Source organism: Trichosurus vulpecula, chromosome 4 (genome assembly GCF_011100635.1).
Source record: "Trichosurus vulpecula isolate mTriVul1 chromosome 4, mTriVul1.pri, whole genome shotgun sequence".
Classification (NCBI taxonomy): domain Eukaryota; kingdom Metazoa; phylum Chordata; class Mammalia; order Diprotodontia; family Phalangeridae; genus Trichosurus; species Trichosurus vulpecula.
The window spans coordinates 397775017-397798604 of record NC_050576.1 but is presented as its reverse complement, the minus strand read 5'-3'; the positions used below and the strand labels follow the sequence as shown (position 1 = coordinate 397798604).

The 23588-nt window shown below is 37.7% G+C and overlaps 1 protein-coding gene across 1 annotated transcript in view; it reads left to right on the top strand.

Moving 5' to 3' along the window:
* Positions 1 to 324: 324 nt before the first annotated feature.
* LOC118848112 (vertebrate ancient opsin-like) overlaps positions 325 to 23588 on the top strand; it is a 289132-nt gene continuing 265868 nt past the window's right edge. The window contains exon 1 of the mRNA XM_036756866.1: positions 325 to 664. Within this exon, the coding sequence (XP_036612761.1) occupies positions 328 to 664 (337 nt within the window). The 5' untranslated portion in view covers positions 325 to 327. The remainder of the gene's footprint in view (positions 665 to 23588) is intronic.

The following is a 23588-nucleotide window of genomic DNA, read 5'->3' as shown; positions in this document are numbered from 1 at the left end:
GTAAGGAAAGAAGCCTCACGAGGAAGCATTTGAACATTTGGCCTGTCTCCGGATTGTTTAATTGCTCAAACAATCATGGTTTTTGACAAGTCAAGATAAAAAGCAGGTTCCTTTCAGGCTACTCCTGAAACCAGGTACTTCTGATTACAAAGATTAAAAAAAAGCTTTGATCCTGTTCAGGAGAACTACTTGTGGGCCTATTGCCCTCAGATTGACTAATACTTAGAGTAAAAAGTGGAAGGCTTTAATTTTTTTTGGTGGCAACTGAAAAATTTGGAAAAAAGTATTTTTCTTTATTGGATTTCTCTTCTTCTTCGGGTGTCCAGAATGAGTATCAATCTGACAACAAACCTGAGCTTTGGGACTCTACTAACTGAGGAGAAGCAAAGAAATGGGCTTTCTAGAACAGGCCATACAGTCACGGCAGTATTCCTTGGTTTAATCCTTTTCTTGGGTTTCATCAATAACTTCATTGTGCTTGTTCTCTTCTGCAAGTTTAAAGTACTTCGAAATCCTGCGAACATGCTCCTGCTGAACATCAGCATCAGCGACATGCTGGCTTGCCTTTCAGGCACCACGCTGAGTTTTGCATCCAGCATCCGAGGCAGGTGGATCGGAGGGTACCACGGATGCAGGTGGTATGGCTTTGCCAACTCTTGCTTTGGTAAGAAGCCCAGATGTCTGAAGTGTCTTGGCAGTTATGAGCAGGGTCATAGACCTTTTTCTTCAATGTGGTTATAATCTAAGGAAGGTTTTTTAGCTCTTTTCTGAGTATCTAGGAATGTGATAAATCAAAAGGTCCTGTCTTTTGGTGTGTTTTTCAGATTCATGATCGAGTCTAAATCATACTGCATTTCCCTTTATTTGAACAACAAAAGTAAAAGAAGAATTGTGCAAAACACATTTTCCATAGATGAGTTACGTTATGTCTCATTATATTTTCTGTCTTTAGTTATTCATTTGAAAAAGCATGTGTTACTTAGAATGGTTGAATAATGAAATTATAAAGAGAATGATTAATTGATTACCAATGATACCAATGTGGAGCAAGACTTCTCAAACATAGCCCTTTGTAATAACCAGTTTACTTGGTTAGCTATAGGCTTTCTTTGAGTATGTAAGAAATGACACGACATCTCTGATAAAATTTAGCTTCTAAAAATTTATGTGTCTCAAAGTTTGGTTTACTTGGTTGCAATACTAATATTAATACTAATAACAGTACTAGAATTTATGGGAAGCTAGGTGGCTTAGTAGATAGAATGCTAGGCTTGGCATCTGGAAAATCTGAGTTCAAATCTGGCTTCAGACACTTACTAGCTGTGTTACCCTTGGCAAGTGTCATAACTCTGTTTTCCTCAGTTTTCTCATCTATAAATGAGCTGGAGAAGAAAATGGCAAACCATTTAAGTATCTTTGCCCAGAAAACCCCCAAAAGGTGTCACAAATATTAGGAGAAGACTGAAAACCATTAAACAACAGAAATAGAATTTATGAAATTGATTCGTATGAAAAACAGTGTGGCAGAGTAGATAGAGAGCCAGTCAGATAGGGGGAGTCAGGAAGTCTAGGGTTTAAAAGTCTTGCCTCTGATACATAGTGGCTGTGGAACCTTTGGTGAGTCTCAGGAAAATCCGTAAGATTGTGAATTGTAGAGCAGGTACCCATTTGCTCTGGTAGAGGGACTTTCTTCACCAGGATTTCTATATTCCATTGACATTACAGGCTCCGTATAATTAATAATAATAATAATAGTATCCTAGTTCCCTAAAAGAACTTTAGATTATTCCAAATCCCTTATTTTACAGTTGAGAACGTTAAAGCCCAGGAAGAGAAGTGACTTGCCCAAGATCAGATAGATGCGTTAAAGAAGTCTCTTTTTTTGTAACAAAACTAGTCATTTGTGAGATACCAGAATGCAAAACAGGATTTCAAACTTGTTCTTAGTCTCTTGGGGAGGCTTTGGCATGTTGATTCAGTCTGTGGCACAAACATCTGCTGTTAATCCTTTTTTTTAACTTTCAAAAGTTTTGGATAAAGGCTTTTGCTTTAGGAAAAATGTTAAAGATCTGGCTAGAACAGCTTTTGGCAGAACAAAATACCCTATTGTAATTCTACTTCGGACAGTCATCTAAAGAAAATATAATTGACACATCCATTCTTGGAAACAAGAGTGATGTATGTGGTTTTTCAATTAAATAATTAAACCCACCAAGTTATTATTGATAAATAATTGAAATATGTGAGTTTGAGGGTTATATCCCATTACAATATGCATCCCTTTTTGGTGAATGCTTTCCTCAGTAACTGAAGAATGGGTAAAGGGAAAGAAACTGGAATTACGTAGGTAGGAATTATCGTATAAACCTTTTCTCTCCCTTTCTCAGTCCTGACCTCTAGCAGATTACTAACCCAGAGGAAAGGATAAGACAAGGGAGTGAAAACAAGAGCGGGATGACAGATGAAATATCCCTGTTGGGATACTGTTAAGTTTCAAACAAGTAATAAAATTGATTTAGACCTCAGAAGTTCTAGACATGGGGCTTCTTAACCACTTCATATCACTGACCTTTGGTGAAGCCTATGGACATTTTATCAGAATAAAGTTTTTTTAATGCATAAAATAAATAAAATTATGAAGAGAGATCAGAATTAGTGACAATAAAAATGCATTTTTCCCTCCCAAGTTTACAGATTCCCTGAAATTTACGAATAGAATACTTAGGAATCCTTGCTTAAGAGCTCCTGTTCTAGGCCAATGCTTTGCTTATAGCAGGTGCTCATTAAATACTTGGCGTTTAGCAATGGTAGGGCATGTTGGCATGTCCCATCTTCGACTCAAACCTTAGCACTTAAGGATAGGAGCACTACAATGTGGATGCTTCTTGTATCTTTTCTTATCTTCGTGGCAAGCTGAGTTTTCTTCAAGTCCCTTCTTAGACATGTGACTTGAGTAAATAAGTCCTAGGGATTTTCCTAAGGTACTGAGGTCAAGTGACTTGCTCAAGGTTAAACTGCTGCTATCAGTGGTGGGACTTGAATCCAGGTCTTCCTGATTCCAGATCCAGCATTCTATCCACTGTGTCATGCTATCTCTAGACATATCATTATTTCTAAATTAAAAAGAAGAAAGGAAAAGGGGGAAAACGAAATTTACATGATAACTTTATTATATATTTAAAAGGAATAGCAAGCCGTACATAATAGATTTGCAGTTTCATGTGCAATCATGTTTTTTATTATATAATGTTATGGGAGTGCTTTTTTAATCCCATAAATTAGAAAAATAAATAAATAAAATTATCATTATATTTGGACATTCATCTACTGCATTTAAAAATAGATGGAGGCTGACTATATTTGTATTTGTACAATTTTGCACATTTGTACATGTACAAATTTGTACTTTTGAAAGGTATTTGTACCTTTGGCAGTGCCATTTCAGGTCCAAGGACTATTCTGTTGCTTTGCATATTCAGAAACTTGATTTTATTCATTAACACCAGCTTGATAGTCATTTAAGTGGGAAATAGCTACATTAATTAAACACTCAAGAAATTGAGTGATAAACCTAAAGTTTTACTTACCAATAGGAATAAAACACTTATATCTGCTGGTCTGCAAGTCCTTTTATCAGTAGAAATATCTGTTTGTACAAAACCAGATTAAGACTGGGAGTTTTTTTGGTAAATATAGAGTCAGAGTACAGGTAATTAGATGATGTTTGCTGGGCTTAGAGTTAGGAAGACCTGAGTTCAAATGTAGTCACAAATACTTAATAAGTCTATAACCCAAGGTAAGGCACTTAATCACTGCTTGCCTTAATTTCCTCATCTGTGTAATGGGAAAAATTATAACATTTACCTCCCAGGATTGTTGTGAGATAGTACTTGTTAAGTATTTAGCATACTGCCTGGTCCATAGTAAGCACTATCTAAAGTTAGTGTTAAAGTTAGTTATAAAGTTAGTATACAAAGTTATAAAGGCAGTATTATTACTACTATCATATCCTATTGTTGGTGTTGTTGTTATATGTTAACCAAACTATGAGAATTTGATGTCCCTCCTCCCATTTTTAGGGCTATCAGCTTACAAAGAATATTAGAATATTGCGTGGGCTGCTCGGGGCACCTTCTCCTCTGCACATTACTGGAGATAATGTTTACCACGCAACTCTACTTCCCCAATGTTTCTTATCAGTCACCAAAAGCTTTCATGATCACAACACAACATGTGATGGACATGATATTATTTATTTGGTAACAATCTCCTTACTTTTTAGCTGGGAGTCAGAAGATGCTTGATAGTCTTATCGTCACATTTATAAATTATCTCTTCTTAGGTGTTTTACTTTGTGGGAAGATTTCCGTAGATAGCTGATCTCATGCTTTTTGGGTTGCTTTTTGCTAGTTTCAATTTTCAAGAGTAGCATTTTTGGCTTTTCCCTGAATTTTGGGTAGTACATCATCTTGGTCCTCTTCTTTCTTCTTCTTCTTCTTCCTTCTTCCTTCTTCTTTCTTCTTCTTCTTCCTTCTTCCTTCTTCTTCTTCTCTCCATCTCTCCCTCCCTCCCTTGCTTCTTTCTTTCCTTCCTTCCTTCCTTCCTTCCTTCTTTCCTTCCTACCTTCCTTCTTTCTTTCTTTCCTTCCTTCCTTCCTTCCTTCCTTCCTTCCTTCCTTCCTTCCTTCCTTCCTTCCTTCCTTCCTTCCTTCTTTCCTTATTTCCTTCCTTCTTCCTTCTTCCTTTCTTCTTTCTTCTTCTTCCTTCCCTTCTTCCTTCTTCTTCTCTTCTCTCCATCTCTCCCTCCCTCCCCCTTGCTTCCTTTCCTTTCTTTCCTTCCTCCTTCCTTCTTATCCTTCCTTCCTTCCTTCCTTCTTTCCTTCCTTTCTTCCTTCCTTCTTTCTTTCTTTCCTTCCTTCCTTCCTTCCTTCCTTCCTTCCTTCCTTCCTTCTTTCCTTATTTCCTTCCTTCTTCCTTCTTCTTTCTTCTTCTTCTTCCTTCTTCCTTCTTCTTCTTCTTCTCTCCATCTCTCCCTCCCTCCCTTGCTTCTTTCTTTCTTTCCTTCCTTCCTTCCTTCCTTCCTTCCTTCCTTCCTTCCTTCCTTCCTTCCTTCCTTATTTCCTTCCTTCTTTCCTTCCTTTCTTCCTTCCTTCTTTCCTTCCTTCTTTCCTTATTTCCTTCCTTCTTTCCTTATTTTCTTCCTTCCTTCCCTCCTTCCTTCTTTTATTTTCTGGGTCTCCTTAGTTGTAAGTACAGTCCACAGTCTGAACCCCAGCACTGATTGGCATGGGAGCTTTGACCCACTTCATTTTCTGACCTGGGCTTGTTTGTCCCTCCTTAGGCACCCTGGTCTCTCAACTCCTAGGACTCATTATCTTGATGGTGGACTTAATGAGGGCACCCAAGTGAGTTAGCCTTGCTGATGTTTAGAATTCCCAAGCTCCTGCAATCCATCAACTCAACCTGTCCAGCAGCAGAGATTACAGGCATGTGCCACCATGGCAACTATCTTCTTTGGATCTTACAGTTACCCATATATGCACTAGTGTGTTATGAAGGCAGAATTTATGATTTCAAAGAGAATCATATATATGTCTGAAAGGTTCAGAACCGCAGGATATAAGGAATTCTCAAGGTAGGAGGCAGAAGAATCAAAGCATGTATTTAAACTCCAAAGTAACAGACCCATGAACCAGGATCCCCATTTTGATATTTTGATATTTTGATCAAAAGCTTCCAGGCCCAATAAGTCCGCCTCACAAGAGTAACCAGGAGGCCACAGAGAAGTATGATGGTATAAAGCAAAATCATATACATGCTTCCCCTCTATGGTAAAAAGATTATCCACTGGCCTCAAGTCCTTGCTCAGCACTCCTTGGTCCACATGTGGGTCAGCTCTGCTACTGGCAGCTCCTGCTTCAGCTTCGGCTGTAGCTGTCTCTGGCTCCAGCGGAAGCTGTTTTTAACAGTCTGGCTAGCAGCTTCTGTGGGGGTGTAAGATCCACCCACAGTTTCTGCCGGTACTCCAGGAAAGCACAGGTTCTTTCGATTTGCTTAACCAAGGGAAGCAAGGTGAAGGGGTTGACAAGCTTACTTTAATGCAACATAGGCCCTCCCTGGAGTTAGCCCTACCCCACCAAGCACCCAGCAAGGCTCAATGAGATAAACTGAGTCATTCAAAGAAAACAAAGGCCATTCTGCTTACAACAAGCTACATACAGGGCTACCCTAGTTTGGTCTGATTCCTATGGGTCTTTAAAATTTCCTCTAGTCTTGAGTGTTCGATATTTTTAAGCCAATTGTTGCTTTGATAAGGTGCTGTTCTGGGGTTATAGTTTCCCCACCTGAATTTTCCCTCCCTTCTTCACCAAATTCTTTGCTTCTTTAACTGCTGCCTACTCTCATCTTTTATATTCTTTTTTATTCATGGAAAAAACAAGCATTTTCATAACACATTACAATAAAAAGATGATTGTACACAAAACCTCAAACCTATCATGTACAACTTGCTATTTCCTCCAAATATGCAACAAAGTTCTCATTTAAATTTCCTCTTTTCCTTTTTTTTCTCTCCCCCAGAGATGGCTATCATTAGACACGAATATATGTGTGTGTGTGTGTGTGTGTGTGTGTGTGTGTGTGTAAAATTATTCTATACATATTTACATTTATCAGTTCTCTGGATGTAGATAGTGTCTTTCTTTATATATCCTTTATTTTTAGTTGCATATTTATAATAGTCAAAATGACTTAGTCACTCACAGTCATTCTTAAAGCAGAATTGCTCGTACTATATCCAATGTCTTCTTGATTCTGGTCACTTCGCTCTTTATCATTTCGTGCAAGTCTTTCCATGCCTCTCTAAGATCATTGAGCTCATTATTTCTTATAGCACAGTGGTATTCCATCACAACCATGCACTACAACTTATTTGACCATTCCCCAATTGATGGGAATCCCTGTAATTTCCATTTCTTTGCCGCTACAAAGAGAGCTGCCATAAACATCCCATTCACATTCTATGCTATAATTACTATTTGTAAATTTTCTTCCATCTCATTTTTACTCACTATTTTCTTTCTCAGCCTCTCTTTCTACCCTATCCCTGTTACCTTATCTCCTCCCCCTACATTTCCCACAAGGTTGAGCTTGTTCTGACCAAGGATGGACCTTTAAGATGAAGGTTTAGAAGAGATTGCATCCTTTTCTGGAGTCTATGTCCAGATGTTCTAAATCTCAATAGGGAAACAGTAAGTAGTAGATATCATCAAAACCAGTTCCCTAGAGACCACTGATCATTTAGCACTGGAAAGGACTTTAGAGACCATGAAGTCCAACCCATTCCTTTTTATGGAAGAGGAAACTGAATCACAGAGAAATAATTTGCTCAAGTCAAATAGCTAGTAAGTGTCCCAGATGGGATTTACTCTCTTACTCTCAAGTAAGATCTCTTCTTGACTTCTAGTCCAGTGCTCTATCCACTTGGCCATGTTAGAGGCAGCTAGGTGGCACAGTAGATAGAATGCTGGGTCTACCAACTTCTAGTCTTAAAAGATCATGAGCCTATGAGTTCATTGATTTCTTCCCTTGTTGCTGATTTTTACCATAGCTTTATTGGCTAGGGAATTGAAAAGAAGTAGTGTGGCAGGGTGGGAATGGAGGGGTTGATGAAGCACAGATGCTATGTTTCACCATAGGAGCACTGATGCACTACAAAGATCCTGTTGCTCCCTCTCAGAAAGTAAGAAGGGGAGATGCTTCCTACCATGTACCAGGGGTGATCACACCATCCTAAGCCAGACACAGCAATGGGGAAATGCCTCCTACTGCTAGCACCAGGATGGACTATATGAAATTAAAGAGAATGAATTATGCTACTCCCACTAGCAGCAGAGAGAGATACCATTCTTTTTTCTACTCTCTTTCCGGGGTTTTGTTGCCCAGACTCCTCTGGTCACTGAATGCTAGACTGATGTGTCAATTCTTGCTTTTCTGCTCCAACTGCCTTCAGTTGTATCACCGGAGATTATGATGCAACGGTGATTATGTTTCAGTTTCTTTTAAAAGTACATATTTTAATCTTATCATACAATGTACCCTAGAGGCTTGGATATCCTAAGATTCATTCTTTGTCTGTCTCTATACCAGTGAAATTATACTGTGGAGCATAACTTGAATGTTGCTTCCCCCTGCTGCCCAGTCAGTGTTTTGCACAGGCAATGCAAATTATTTTTCCTGGACAATTAGCTCCTTAATTATATTATACTTAGGCTAATATTAAAATTAATCATCATTTCCCAAGACAAATAGGAATGATTTTTTATTATCTGTGTTATCACTTATTCCATTACTGTGGACAAAAGAAAATGAACCACATGTAAATTAAAGACACCTAAGCTCATCCAAGATGCTTAACTGCTCTGAACCTTTTTCCTTATTTCTAAAATGGACTGGGTTGCCCTGAGGCCCCTTAAAGCTTACAACTTTTGTGATTTTCTAAATCAACTCTGATAAATTACCTCCGAATGCTTTATATTGGTATTCTACTTTATAGTTTTTGTAGTACTTTCTTATGTTTTTTCATGTGTTCTTTTCAACATTTTGGTGAGATTAACAGGGCAAAGATCTTATGTGTCAGGAAACTGAGGTGCATTAGAGTCACTTACTCAAGGTCACATAGTTAGTAGGTGGTAGAACCAGGACTTGAACCTTGGTGTCCTTATTTTCATACTCTTCACTACATTGTACTGACTTATAATCATCTTTTTCAATGGATCCACGGTCTTTGTCTCCCTGATCTGAACACCCCCTCCAAAGTATAGATCACAATCCATACATGCCTTTTTAGTCTGTGTGGTACAATACTGCATCTTTCTAATGCAGGGATTCTTAATCTGCAGTTTAAGAGCTTTTAAAAATAGTATTTTTTTCAATTACACATAAAGACAATTTTTAACATTCATTTAGTATAAAATTTTGAGTTCCAAAGTTTCTCCCTCCCTCCCTTCTTTCTCCCCTCCCTAAGATGGTAAGCAATTTGATATATGTTATATATGTACAATCATGTAAAACATATTTCCATATTTGTCATGTTGTGAAAGAAAAAATAGAACAAAAAGAAAAATCATGAAAAAATAAAGTGAAAATAGTATGCTTCAATCTGCACTGAAACCAGATTATGGACCTTTAAAAAAGTTTTGATAGCCGTATTCCAATAATAGCTTTTCTTTACAATATTATGCATTTTATTAATTTAAAAACATTATTATGAGAAGGGGTCCATGGCACAAAAAAGATTAAGAACCTCTCTAATCTCATCAGAATGGATCCTCTCTACAATGCTGCTGGTCTCAGTCGATCCACACTATCTCATTCTGTGCAAGTCTTATCTATGACCTCTCATGGTTTTTGTACTTAAACCCAACCTGATGGCAACTTTCCTCCCAGAACTCTTGATATTGCCTAGATATCACTGGAATACACAGGCAGGTCATAAGCTATCACTCACTCCTACTCCACACTTAGCCTGCTTCCCTTTCCACTCCTACCTTTCTTTGATGATGTTGTATGCCATGGCTTGTACTAAATTCTTCATTGGCAATATTCTACAACCTACTCATCCTCATCATATATCTCTCCATTGCCCTATGGGTGACAATTTTGATTCTTTGGAGATCATGAAATTACAGAATTTGAAACCATGCAGCAGCATTAGAAGGGCATTTTTGTTTAATTGGTGAAGTTTTGGGTCAAGAAGCAGCTACAGAGAGTTGAAAGTGCTGTGCAACCATTCTTTTGTTCATGTCCAATTCTGGGTCCAGCTAAATAGCCATATATAGTAACTACATAAGATATATGTACAGATCAGTGAACCACTCATCTAGCTGCATATCTCTGCGTAGACCAGAGGCATCAAACATACATCCTGGAGTCTACATTTTGGACTGCAACTCTGTGAGTGTGGCCTGAACCAGATTAAAATGTAATTGGGAAATATTTAACAAATAAAAATTCAATAGAACATAGATAATATGTGGTTTTCTAAGTCAATATATGACCTACGGGGATCTTTATGTATTACCTCAAAGCAAAGACATTTACTAAGATAAACCTAGGGCTCGTTCATTCTCCCACGAATACACATAATAGAAAGACTCAATGCATACTTAAGGTATACTGGTAATAAGACACTAATGTAGGAAGCACATTTGGTCAAGAATACTCACGCTTCTGGTACTGCAGAGACCGAAAGTTATTTCTTTCTTGTGACCTCCATATGTTGCTACCTCTTTCCACCCTCTCACTAGTGGTACAGCATGTCTTCTGAGCAGTCTGATCACTTGACCTCTTTGGATCCACTCTTCTCCATGGGTCATCTCCCAACTGCCAGGGTTAATCCTCCCTGGAATCCATGTTTGGCTTCATTATTTGCTATTTAGAGATATGCTCTTTGAAGCTACTTCCTATCTTAAATGCTACTTTTTATGCTTACATGTTCCTAGGGAGTATTTTTGTTTCTTGCTAGATACAGTGTCTTATAGTAGGTGAATTGTTCTCTTTTAAGACTCCATGACTAATGTAGCAGGGAAGGTATGGTAGGAGGAGATAAAATCTTTTCCCTGCCACTATCCTCTCTCTACCAGCTGCCCTTTGATAGAGTCATAAGGGTATACTCTGCAAAGATGCTCTTTGCCTTGACTCCACAGACAGTTGGACTCTATTCAAGACTTGGAAGGATTATCCTTTTAAAAGCCTCCATGGTCATGGTTAATCTTTCCTGGGCAATGATAAGCCAAGCTCTCTTTCCAATTCAATCATGGAAATTTTTTCCAATATTTCATAAAGAGATAATATGACAGACACATTTTTGTGCTTCATTAGCTTTTTAAAAGAATTTGTTATAATTTTACCACATACCAATCCTTAAACAAAATAATTTAACATTTGTAGATTAATTATAACATAAAAATAACAATAAATCTTAGAGTATTCAGAGGACTTGATTTGTGGTGCAAAGTTTTTCAAAACTTGGTGACTTTGATGACATTGCTACTCAAAATTCTTTTTCAAATACCTATCTTTTAACAATTACTCTGTCCCTCCCACTACATTGCTCCTACTAATTAAATAACCATACCCTGTCCCTAAATAAAATTCTCAAAGCATACATACATAGTCTGATGAAGCAAATTCCCACACTGGCTAAGTCCAAAAATATGTATCTCATTCTCCATTTTAAGTTCATCACCTCTCTGGCAGAAGGTGAATGGCATGTTTTATCCTTATTCTTTTGGACTTATGGTTTGTCAATGCACTGATCAGAGCTCCAAAGTCTTTCAGAGTTGTATTTCTCTATAGTGTTATCATTATAAGTTCTGCTTACTCATTACTAATTCAGCTCTGTATCAGTTTATTAGGTCTTCTCAGTTTTCTCTGAAAATGTTCATTTTGTAATGTCTTATGCCATAACAATATTTCATTTCATTAGTATGCAACAATGTGTTTAGCTATTCCCCAATAGTGGACAACCTCTTAGTTTCCAATTGGCTAACATAAAAGAGTATATATATATATATATATATATATATATATATATATATATATATATATCTTTATGTATATCTCTCTCTACATATGTCTCCTTCTCCTCTTTCTTTGAGTTGGAAGCCCAGTAATGCTATAGCTGGGTCCAAATATATGTGCATTTGAGTAACTTATTGAAGTTTCAAATTGCTTTGCAGAACAGTTGGACCAAATCACAGCTTTACCAACAGTGTACCTGTTTCCCTGAAGCCCATTTGTCATTTTTCATTTGTGATAAAGTGGGAATTCGAAGGTGCTTTAGTGTGCATTTCTCTAATTAGTAATTAATTAGTGATATGGTTGGTGACAGTTTGGATCTCTTCCTTGGAAAATTGCCTGTTCATATGCTTGTATTATCTTCCACATCACCTGATTAGTTAAGAAACATAGTTGTCAAAGTTGTCAAAGAAAATTTTTTCCCTGTTCTTCTAATTTGTTTATGATACAACTTTTTATATCTTGGCCATGTGTGCATTTGGAACTTACATTGGTATAAGGTGTGAGGTGTTGGTATAGATCCAATTTCTTCCAGACTGCTGTCTAGTTTTCCCAGAACTTTTTGCAAATAATCGGTCTTTTAGATTCTTTGGGTTTAACAAACACTATATAATTTTGTTTGTTTGCTTCTGAATGTTGGGTACCCAACCTATTCCGCTGATCAACCTCTTTCTCTTTTTTAAACCAGTAACAAATAATTTTAATGATTACTACTTTGTATTACAGTTTGAGATCTAGTACTGATAGACCTCACTTCTTCCCACATTTTTCATGATTACTTTTCAGATTCTTGACTTTTCGTTCTTCCATGTGAATTTGATTATTATTTTACTAAGTCCATAAAATCTTCCATTTGTCATTTGATTGAATAACACTGAATAAGTAAATTACTTTAGGTAGTATGGTTATTTTTATTATATTTTCTTGACCTACCCATGAGCAATTAATATTTCTCCAATTATTTAGGTCTGTCTTTACTTCTACAAAGAGTGCTTTATCATATAGTTCCTGGCCAAATTGTGGTAGATATATTCTCATGTTTTATAACTGATGTAGTTATTTTGAAATTTTGATGACTTTTCATGTTATCTTTATCTTTGCTATCTGCCCCTTAATGTTTATCACATTAATTTAATTGGTAGAGGGAGATCAAATCCTCCCTGACCCCCTCTACCTGGATGTTATCCATTTAAAGACATACTTAAAGGAAGTTATCATGTCCCCCACAAGTTTTCTTTTTTCCTGGATAAGCTCTTAAACCTCTTAAAACTATGTGTGGAATAAAGGAAGGAATACTAACTTTGGAGTCAGATGATCTGGGTTCAGATCCTGGCTTTGCTGTTTCCTACCTGTGTAACCTTGGGCTAGCCACTTAACCTCTTTCGACCTCAGTTTCCTCAACTTTAAAATGGGGGCTTACAATAGATAACTTTTAAGGTCCTTTCTTACTCTAAATCTATGATCTTATGGTTATGTTAGGTCATGTGATCCTATGAACACGTGGCATGATATACAATTCCCTCAACATCCTGAATTCCCTCCTCAACATGAACTCTGGTTTGCCTATTTCTTTCTAAAACATGGTGCCCAGAAATGAGCATGATATTCCAGTTGTGGTCTGACCAGGGTAGAGTAAAACAGGGGCATTGTCATCTTCATTCTGGATATGTTGTAATGTTAATATCAGGGTGTATGATCCTGGGCAAATTACTTAACCTTTCAGTGCCCCAAGACTATAAGTTGCAGAGAAGGTGATAGCTCATATTTATAGAGGAGTTACCTTATCTGAGCATTCTCTATACAAATTAAATCAGAGGTCCAGTTTTTTTTTTTCATCATTCTTCTATGATACTATTGTCTCATTTTGCACTTGCAGTCCACCAAAATATTCAAATCATTTTTCTTACTACTATCTAGCCACACCTCTCCCATCCTGGTCTTGTGCAGTTGATTTTTTTCTACCAAAATGTAGGAATTTATGTTAGTCTTTATTAAATTTAATTTTATTAGATTTGACCCATCATTTTAACCTGTCACCATCTTTTATTTTTAGTTATACTCTGACTCATATTTATTTTTTAATAGATGTATCTAATTTCCTCACTGACTTGAAAATCCAAATGAAAACCATTTGAGGGAAAGAGCTGTGTTTTCTATTTTATGTTCTCCATAGCACCTAGCAGAGTACTTGGCACATAATGAACACTCAGTTGAAAGAATGACTGACTGGTTGGCTAAGACAAGATAATGGAACTGGCACTGAGAAAGGTGTTACTAGTGAATCTTGAACTTGGTGTAAAGTATGAACTTGGACAGAGTGGCAGAAGATGGTGTCAAGATGTTATTATTGGTGGCCTATTGAGCATCGAAGTGTTGGGGTGTTCTCCTAGGTGCCTTGTGTAGCTGGCATCCCTTCAGTGGTAGGAGTGATACTTCTTTTCAGTCCCAATCATTCTGCCATGGAGATGTTCCATTGATCCCTCTCTCAAATCTGGGAGTACAGAGTTAGTGGTTCAGAACTGGGAGCAGCTGGAGATGAGGCCATTCACATTCCACCCACTTCAGTCCTTGGCTCTAAATCACCAGTCTGCACCTGGTGCTGCTGCACGTCCTGTACAGGACTACGTCATGGAATCAAAGAGTGGGAAGTCATGTAGACTAATTCATTTCCTTCTAAAGCATCCCTGACAGATGGCTATCGAGCTGAAACACCACCAGTCATAAAGAACTCACTATCTCAGAAGCATTTCATTTTCCAGGCAGCTATAATTATCAAAAAGTACTTCCTTATGTCCAACCTGTAACTTTTTACCTACTGCTCCTGGTTCTGCCCTCTAGGGTCACACAGAATGTTTATCCCCTTTCCATATGAAAGAATGTTACATATTTAGAGATAGCCACTAATTTTCCCTTCGAATCTTCTCCAGACTAACCCCTCCCAGTTCCTTAACTTTTTCACATGATGTGGCTTCAAATCCTTTTATTTCTCTGGATATATTCCAGTTTGTCAATGACCTCAAAATGTAATGCTCCAAACTGAACACAGTTCCTAATACGGAGGCAGCTATGTGGCCGGACCCAAAGTTAGGAAGAACTGAGTTCAAATCCTGATTCAAACAGCATGTGACACCTGGGCAAGTCAATTAAGTTCTATCTACTTGCTTCCTTGTCTGCAAAATAGGGAAGATAATGTCTACCTTCCTCGGTGGTTACAAGGTTAAATTGTGATAATATTTACGAAGTACTTTGCAAACACTAAGCTGCTATATAAATGGTAGCTGATAATCCTAACAACAAAACAATGACTAATGTTGATAAAAATTAATAACAACAATAAAAGACTCTGACTAGTACAGAAACCATGGAACATTTCTAATTTTGGACATTATTTTTTCTAGAAATTATTTTCCATAAGCATAGTCCAAGATTATATGACTTGTATTTTGTTTTTCTATCTTTTGGGAGAAGTCAGATCATACTAATGACTCATGATCAGTTAAAATCACCAAATCTTTTTTTATATATGTGCTTTTGGAGTTTAAAAATATAAGTGTAGAAATTTACATTTATTCTTATTAAATGTCATTTTGTAAGACTTGGCCCATTTCTACAATTAAGATATAATACATGTGAAATTAACACAAAATTTAATGTTAGTAATAAAATAAAAGACAGAGATCATCTTGGTTCAGTGGAAAGCATTGGATTGGCATTCAGAAGATTTAGGTTCTTGTCCTGGTTTTGCCACAAATATTTTCAATAAGTTACTTCACATCTCTGTACATCAGTTTTCTATTTTTTAAAATGAGTGGATTTGATTAGATGACTTCTTAAATTCATCTAAACTTTAATATTCTATGATCTTGAATGAATTTTCATCAAATTGTAAAGTTACTGTTGGCCACCAGGGGGCGTGCTTGTTATTGTGTGAAGGTTGAATTGACTAAGGCAGGAAAAGGAAAAACATTGCCTCATATCCCAATCCCTTCTTCCCCAAATACATGTAAATTATAGTGCACAATCTTCCAATTCCTAAATTATATTGATTTCAGAGAATGAAAAATAAGATACAATTAGGAACCATATATCAATTTAATCTGTAGATGTAGAAACCAAATGACATTTTTTTGGAGGGTGGTTATCTCTTTTAGGAGCCTATGTATCATATTTCTGTGTTATATGGTTATGCAATTTGTAAATGAGAAAATTGCATAATTGATGAAGTGAAACTCCCTACCTACACTTCTGTATTATTTTTTCAGAAAATCATAAGGGTTTTTTATTTTATGACTTGGGAGTTTAAAAAAAAAGTCTGACAAGTTTCTTAAAATTTATTCTTTAAAAAAATGCCTATCAGGCAAATTTCAGTAAGCAACCCCATATGTTCAATAGGCTACCTGAGTGAATTAGATAAATACATGTAGGAAAAGGATACAAAAGAAATATAACATAATCTCCAACCTGTCAGATGACTGTTATGGGACAGAATAATAACTTTTATTCAGTTCAGCAAACATTAATAAGCACCTACTATGTGCTAAACACTGGGGATGCAAAAAAAGAAAAATAAGTCTTGCATTCAAAGATTATGTAATCTACTGGGGGGTGGAGGAGAAAAAAATACACAAATATTAAATATTAAAATCTACAAAAAAAGGGATCATAGATTTAGAGCTGGAAAATTTAGAGGTATTCTGCTCCAATCCTTCATTTTATAGATAAGGAAATTGAGATCACAGACGTTCAGTGCCTTGCATGAAGTCACACAGCTAATCAGTAACAGAGTTGGGACTTGATTTCAGGTCCTGTGGCTCCAAATCCAATGCTCTTTCTGTTACACATCACCTCTGGGATGCTAGACTGCAATAAACAATTAATTCTTCTCTTATCTTTATTGAAAGCAGACCTTGGGGCCATTCTCTGACCACGTTGGCATCATGCTGCTTCTATCTGGGCTATTGACCCTCTCCCCCTCCTCATCACCTGTGGAAATTTAGGGCTCTGATGGGTGAGCTTTGCTCTTATCTTGCCAGGAACCAAGCCTTCATGCCACTTCCCAGCTATCTATGCCATACCTATCCTACTACCATCCCTTTCCTATCTCCCCTTTGTGTGCTGTGTTCCCCCATTAAAGTGGGGCAAGTAAGTGGTACAATAAACATCCAGCCTCAGACACGTTACTAGCCATATGACCCTGGGCAAGTCACTAAACCTCTTGTTTGCCTCAGTTTCCTGATCTGTGAGATAAAAATAATAGTATCTCTCTCCCAGGAATGTTGTGAGGATCGAATGAAATAGTATTTGTAAAGGCTTAGCACAGTGCCTGGCACTTAGTAAGCACTGCATAAATCTTAGTTATTACTAATGTAAGCTCCTCAAGGGCAGAGACTATCTTGCTTGTTTGTGTTTATATCTCCAGCGCTAAATATTGTGCCTGGCACTTAATAAATGCTGTCTCTGTTGGTCTCTCTGACTGTCTGTCTGTCTGTCTGTTTCTCTCTCCCAACCTCTCTCCAATGTAAAGATATTATCATCCAAACTTTTTTTTTTTGTTTTTGGATGAATATTTAAATTGTACCTTTCAAGTAGCTCAACTCATTTTGTAAGAGTTGCAAAGATTTACAAAATATGGCATTATGGACATTTTATTATGTCACATCAACATCGCCAACAAGCAAGACTGTCATGTCTGCATTTCTAAAGAATGAGAAAAGAGTATTCCCCTGAATAGTCTGGATATTCACCTGCCTGAAGTTAAAGTGCCAGATGAATGATCCCATGGTGGTAAATTCAAGCTCTTAGTCAATCTGAAATAAAACCAGACCATCTGGCTGTCATCTACTACTTGACTGAAGCATAGTAGAATGTCCCTATAGTCTCTTCCTCTGAAAACACTTCTAACCCACTTCCTTTCCCATGATTTTTGGTTATAAGAATTACCTTTAATATCTACCATGTTAAATGTAGAGTGAAACTCTGGACTTATTCTCCCAACCCACATACATACACACTAACAAGTTAGGTGTCCAGGGAAAGGTTGGGCTCTAGGGATACTTCCAAGGGGTTGGGAGATATCACTAGTGCTTTCAGCTTGAGACCCACTCCAATGTGTTCACCTTTAAGTTAGCCATGAATGATTATCACTTCCTCATTTAACCAATGAATATCAATCAGCTTTTACAAAAAAAGGCATTACTGAGAAGATACAAAAAAATGAGAGTTTTAAACATTTTCTCCCAACATCTAGGGGCATTCTCTCCCCTATGTCACCTTGGTCCTTGGAAAGAATAGGCTCAAACTTAAAGCAACATTTGACTCACGAAGTTTACCTCTGAATTCATCATGGCCAATGGATAAATAGCTATAACTCCTCTTGACCGTCTTCATCAGAAAAGTTACTGAGGATTTTCATCCTTACCATTCAACTTCTATCAAATTCTCACCTGCATTTTCACTTCTCAGTGGCTCACTTTCCTGACCTTCTGAAGCTAACAAGATTAGAACCATCTCCAATACTCCTTCACCTAAAAAGCAGGACAAACCAAAGACAGAAGCGACATCATTGCCATGTACTCACGGGCTACATAATGGTAGTTTTGGGGTAGATAAAGGCCCAAGGGCCCTTTCTCTATACAGAGGCTTCCAACATTCCTTGTCTTTGCCCTTGAGCATAACAAGGTAGGAATGATCGAGAATATGAGCAAAGAACAAATGCAAGTCCCTTTGGCTGATTAGTGTCTGCACTCAGTTCCGGCTCAACGGCCAATCAACAATCCGCTTAGTCATCACATGGTTAGCAGTCCAGAACCAGTTACCAAATGCCTACACATGCTACAAATTGGAAAGCATGGCCTTTCCATTAGATATCATCATGACTTTTTGGAAGCAAACTCCCCAGCCACCTATGCATGGGAATTGGATCAAAAGAGCATGCTATACACCCTTACCAGCCAAACCACCCCTTCCCACCCCTTACTTATGTAATACGCTGAATGTTCATCCTTTGAAATTGGAAGGGAATCCAGAGAGCGAATAGTATGCCTAAGTAGAATTAATTTGCCCTATTCTCTCTTCTATATGGAGTGGGGTTGGGGATGAAAGGGAGCATTTATTCATGGAATTGGGGGTTAATAACATGATGGAAAACAAACACATTTGCTGAAGTATAGCCAAAGTAGTACAAGGAAGTTTAACAGTATGGGGTAGTGAAGAGAGCAGGAAGCTAGCTGGTGCAGCGAATAGAGTGCCAGGTCTGAAGTCAGGAAGACTCATGTTCCTGAATTCAAATCTGGCTTCAGATACTTACTAGCCATGTGAACCTGAGCAAGTCACTTAACCCTGTTTGCCTCAGTTTCCACATCTATAAAATGAATTGGAGAAGGAAATGGCAAACCTCTCCAGTATCTTTGCCAAGAAAACCCAAAATGGGGTCACGAAGAGTCCTATATGACTGAAAAAATGACTGAACTAGTGAGGAGAGCACTGAACTAAGAATAAAGAAACTGGGATCCTAATTCTGTCTGGACTGTGAAGTTAGATCACTTTAGCCTTTTTGGGCCTTAGCTGTCTCATCTCATGTAAAAGGAGGGAACTGGACTAGAAGCTTGTTATGGATCCTTCCAGTTTTGAAATGTTTTGATGCAGTTCAATCTCAATTTAGTTACTATTTTTTGAGTACTTTTGTTAAGTAACCAGATCCTTGGGAGTATATTTGCCTTAACACATAGCATAAGCAATCCAGGATATTCAAATTAGCTTTTTATAGTAAATTACACAAACTAGTGTGTTCATTTTCTTGTCACCTAATTGAAAGTGTTAAATACTCAATTTAATTTAATTCTTTTATTTGTTGTTCATCCTTTGTTTTTGAAGACCAATGACATCACAAAGCATTCATTAGGGGCTTACTATGTGCTAGGCACTGTGATAAGCACTGTAGATAAAAAGGGAAAAAAACCCCACAGTTCCTGTCCTCAAAGGGCTTATATTGTAATGATGGAAATAAAATAAATAAAGATTCATATGTAGGAGATAAATACAGAACAGATGGAAGGTAGACTAAAGGCACTGAGTGTGTGTATTGGGAGGAACCAGGAAAGACAACCTGAAGGAAGTATGCCTGGGCTGAGTCTTTTTCTTTTTTCCTCAGAGGAGGAGAGAAGGCAAGGCAATTAGGGTTAAGTGACTTGCCCAAGGTAACATGGCTAGTAAGTGTCAAATTCTGAGGTCAGATTTGCACTCAGGTACTCCTGACTCCAGGGCTGGTGCTCTGTTCACTGCACCACTAGCTGCCCCTGCTTGAGCTGATTCTTAAAGGAAGGCAGAGAGTTTAACAGTCAGAGGCTAGGCAGGCCAGTGTTCTAGGTGTTGTTCCTCCTGTTTCTCAGTCCTTAGAGTCAGAGGTTAGGCAGGAGAGCATTCTACCTGCACATGCTCTTTCCAGTTTCTCCCTCAGGAGACTTTGCCGCTTCCACTAGTCTGGCTTGCTGGCTCTGCTCTCGTCTCTTACCTTGAGAGAAAACTAATGGTTTTCAGTGAAACTAGTCTCTACTAATTTGTTGAATTAAAAAAAAAATCTTTAAAATTTGAGAGGTAGTGAGTTCTCTCTCACTGGAGGTGAGGGAGGAGGACCTCACTGGAGGTCTTTAAGCAAAGTCTTGATTCCCATTGTTGTGTTGTGGTGAGATTTCTTGTTCAGGCACCAATCACTCAACAACCAACGAAATGGGTGTCTTCTAAGGTCCTTCCAATTCTGAAAGCCTATGATTCCAAGACCTGGATTTAAATCATTCCTCCAGCACTTTGAGCTATGTGACCATGGGGAAGAGGAAAAGTCATTCATCTCTCTGAAACTCAGGATTTTCATCTTCAAAATGGGGATAATAGTTCCAGTAGCACCTACTTCACAAGCTGGCTGTGAGGCTCCAGTAATACAATATGTGAAAAGCATATTGCAGTCTTTCAAACTCATCTTAGTAATATTCCATTACATTCATGTAACATGGTCTGTTCATCCACTCCTCAGCTGGTGGGCACCTCTTTTATCCCCATACTTCTTTATTATTGCAAAAAAGTCCTGTAATGAATATTTGGGGATTCATGGGATCTTTTTTCTATCTTTAACCTCCTTGAGATATCTGTTTAGCATTGGGATTCATTATCAAATGATATGGACACTTTGGTCACTTTTAAAGCATGATTCAAATTGCTTTCCAGAAGACTGAACTAATCCACAATTCCACCAAAAGCATACTGGTGTGCCTGTCTTCCCACAACACTTCCAGTATTGACTGTCTTATAGACTCACAGATCTAGAGCTAAAAGAGACTTCAAAAGTCAACTCCCTAATTTTATAAACCAGGAAACTGGAGCCCAGAGAGATTAAGGGACTTATCTAAAGTCACAAAGCTCAGAGATGGGATTTAATCTGAATTCTTTAGACTTTAGATCCTGTGCCCTTTCTATTATGCCATGCTTTTTCTCTCATTTTTCACCATCTTTATCAATTTGCTGAGTGTGAAGCAAAATTTTACTGTTGTTTTCATTTGCATCATCTTATTCATGATTTGGAGCAATCTTTCATGGCATTGTTCACCATTTTGCTCTTGGGAACTATTTGTTCATATCCATTGGGAGTTGGGTCTTGACTTTGTGCAATTGTGTTAATTCTCTATAAATAAGCTATCAGATACTTAGAGATACAAAGATTTTCCCAATTCAAAGTTTTTCCTTTTATGCTAGTTGCATTGATTTTTGCACAAGCAGATTATCAATATTATGTAATTAAAAGTACCTACTTTATCTTTCGCAATCTCCTCTAGCCCATTTTCCCCAAGCTAAAGCCAAAGTTTCAAAAGATAACTATATTTTTTTCTTCCAATTTTAAAAGATGTGATATTTTATTTTTAAATCAAATATCTATTTGGAACTTGTTGTCTTATATGTTCTAAGATATAGTCATTAATATTAAGGAAACACATATGTGCACCCTTCTGTCAGCAGCTAGAATCCTATTTCCTCAAATGTCGGGAGATCATAATGTTTGGCAGAAGATTATATAATATCTTTGAGCACATTCTATCCTACTGGCTGTTTGCCTCCCCATCCCCATGTGGGTCCCCCCTCCCAAGGATTTGTGCTGGTACTAATCAATGCACACTCTTAAACTAGGGTCTCTGGAAGACTTGTTCAATTCAACCAGATCCTAATCATTTATTCTTTGATCTTTATCTACTAGTAGTTTTCAGGGACTTAACCTTCCATGGGCTTTTCCCCTCAGGTGGCCTCCAGGATGCTTGAATTTTCAGATCTCTTTCTCTCTTAAGTTTGTGTGCATGTTATCCTGTCATTTTTTTCACATGGATGCTCCATTCTGCTCATATTCAATTGTCTCCTATCAAACAAGCAAGAAGCCTTTCTCTTCACATTGACAAGTGCTGAACAAATATCTGCCTTCTGGCTGGAGTTGAGTTGAGATAGCTTTCTTTCACACTGTCTTTCTTCCTAATTCATTGCTTTAGTCTGGCCTTTGTCGCTCCTGAGGCCTAGCTGATGTCCCCCTGGAGTGGGCAAATCTTTCAGCTCAGCTTCGCTCTTCACCCTGCCAAAAAAGATGAGTGTATAGAATGTACTTCTCAAAGCCCACAGTTAAGATCAGCAGAGAACTGTCTGTATTTAGCACCATCGTGTTTTGACATGCCATATATACTATATGTATTGTAGGATATGTGGTGACCCAGGATACAGAGTGACTTCAACTTTTCCATGTAAAATTTTAGTGTTGTTTTCATTTGCATCATCTTATTTGTGGTTTGGAGCAATCTTTCATAGCATTGTTCACCATTTTGCTCTTGGGATCTATTTGTTCACATCTGCTGAGGGATGGGTCTTGACTTTGGATAATTGTGTTAATTCTCTATAAATAAGCTATCAGACACTTAGAGATATTTGATAGAAAGGTTTTCCCTTATTTTTACTTATACATTCGTCAGGGTCCTCATCTCTTTTTTATTCTTAGGAACCACTAAAGGGAGGAGGACCTGGATTCTTGACAGCTGCTACTCTTTTGTTAAAGGTTGTATATGCAGGACTCAATTGCAGGACAGGTTATAACAATTTAGGGGAGGATTTTTTAACGAGTCTTAAGAAGGTTGAAAAATACCATTATGGAGAAATAATAGCATAAAGAAAGAATAGCAGATGACAAATTACACATGTGGGCTCTATTCTTGCCCCTAAGTATGGTTTTGATAAGTCATTTCTACTCCCTGGGCTTAATTTTTCATATTCATTAAATGAGATGATTGGACAGGAAGATTTCTAAGATCCACATGGGCATAATAGAGAAAAAAACTTGGAGAGTCAGGAGTGGAACCCGGAGAGGAATGAAAGAGTGAATCTGACAGACCTGGTCACTGCCCTTAGAATGGAGGTTCTGGGAGGAATTGACCAATTACTGTAAGAGGCTGTGGGGGCAGAATGATCTTCTAGGGTGAGAAGGCTATCAAAACATGGCAGAGAAAGAAACCCAGGAAATTAGAAGTAGAGTTCAGATAAGGAGGGAAGGAAGATGGTATGCATTAAAATTAATTTATAATATACTTTGGGGTATGACAAAGACAGCTTAAATGAGATAAAGGATGTCAACTGTTTTGTAATCATAAACTGATTTCCTGAATGCATAGCTGTCATTGATGTTACAGGAGAGGTAATGGGCTTTATACGTTCCCCAATTGTTTGTGTGCTGTAACAGTGGAGGCCTGACCCGCCACTAATGTCTTTATGCTACAGCTTTTCATTTCTATCAGGCATTGGAGGGAAGAGCTGGGAAACAATTTATTGGATAAGAGAGCCCTATAAAGTTGCCTCATTTAAAGTTACACCTATTGGAGATATGGGAACCAAAGCTCCCTGACATCATCATGCATCATGAGAAAAGGGGGGGGGGTTAGTTTTGTAACTGACTTTCCACATAGGTCTATTCAGTATGGCAAGCTATTTTGCTTTTTG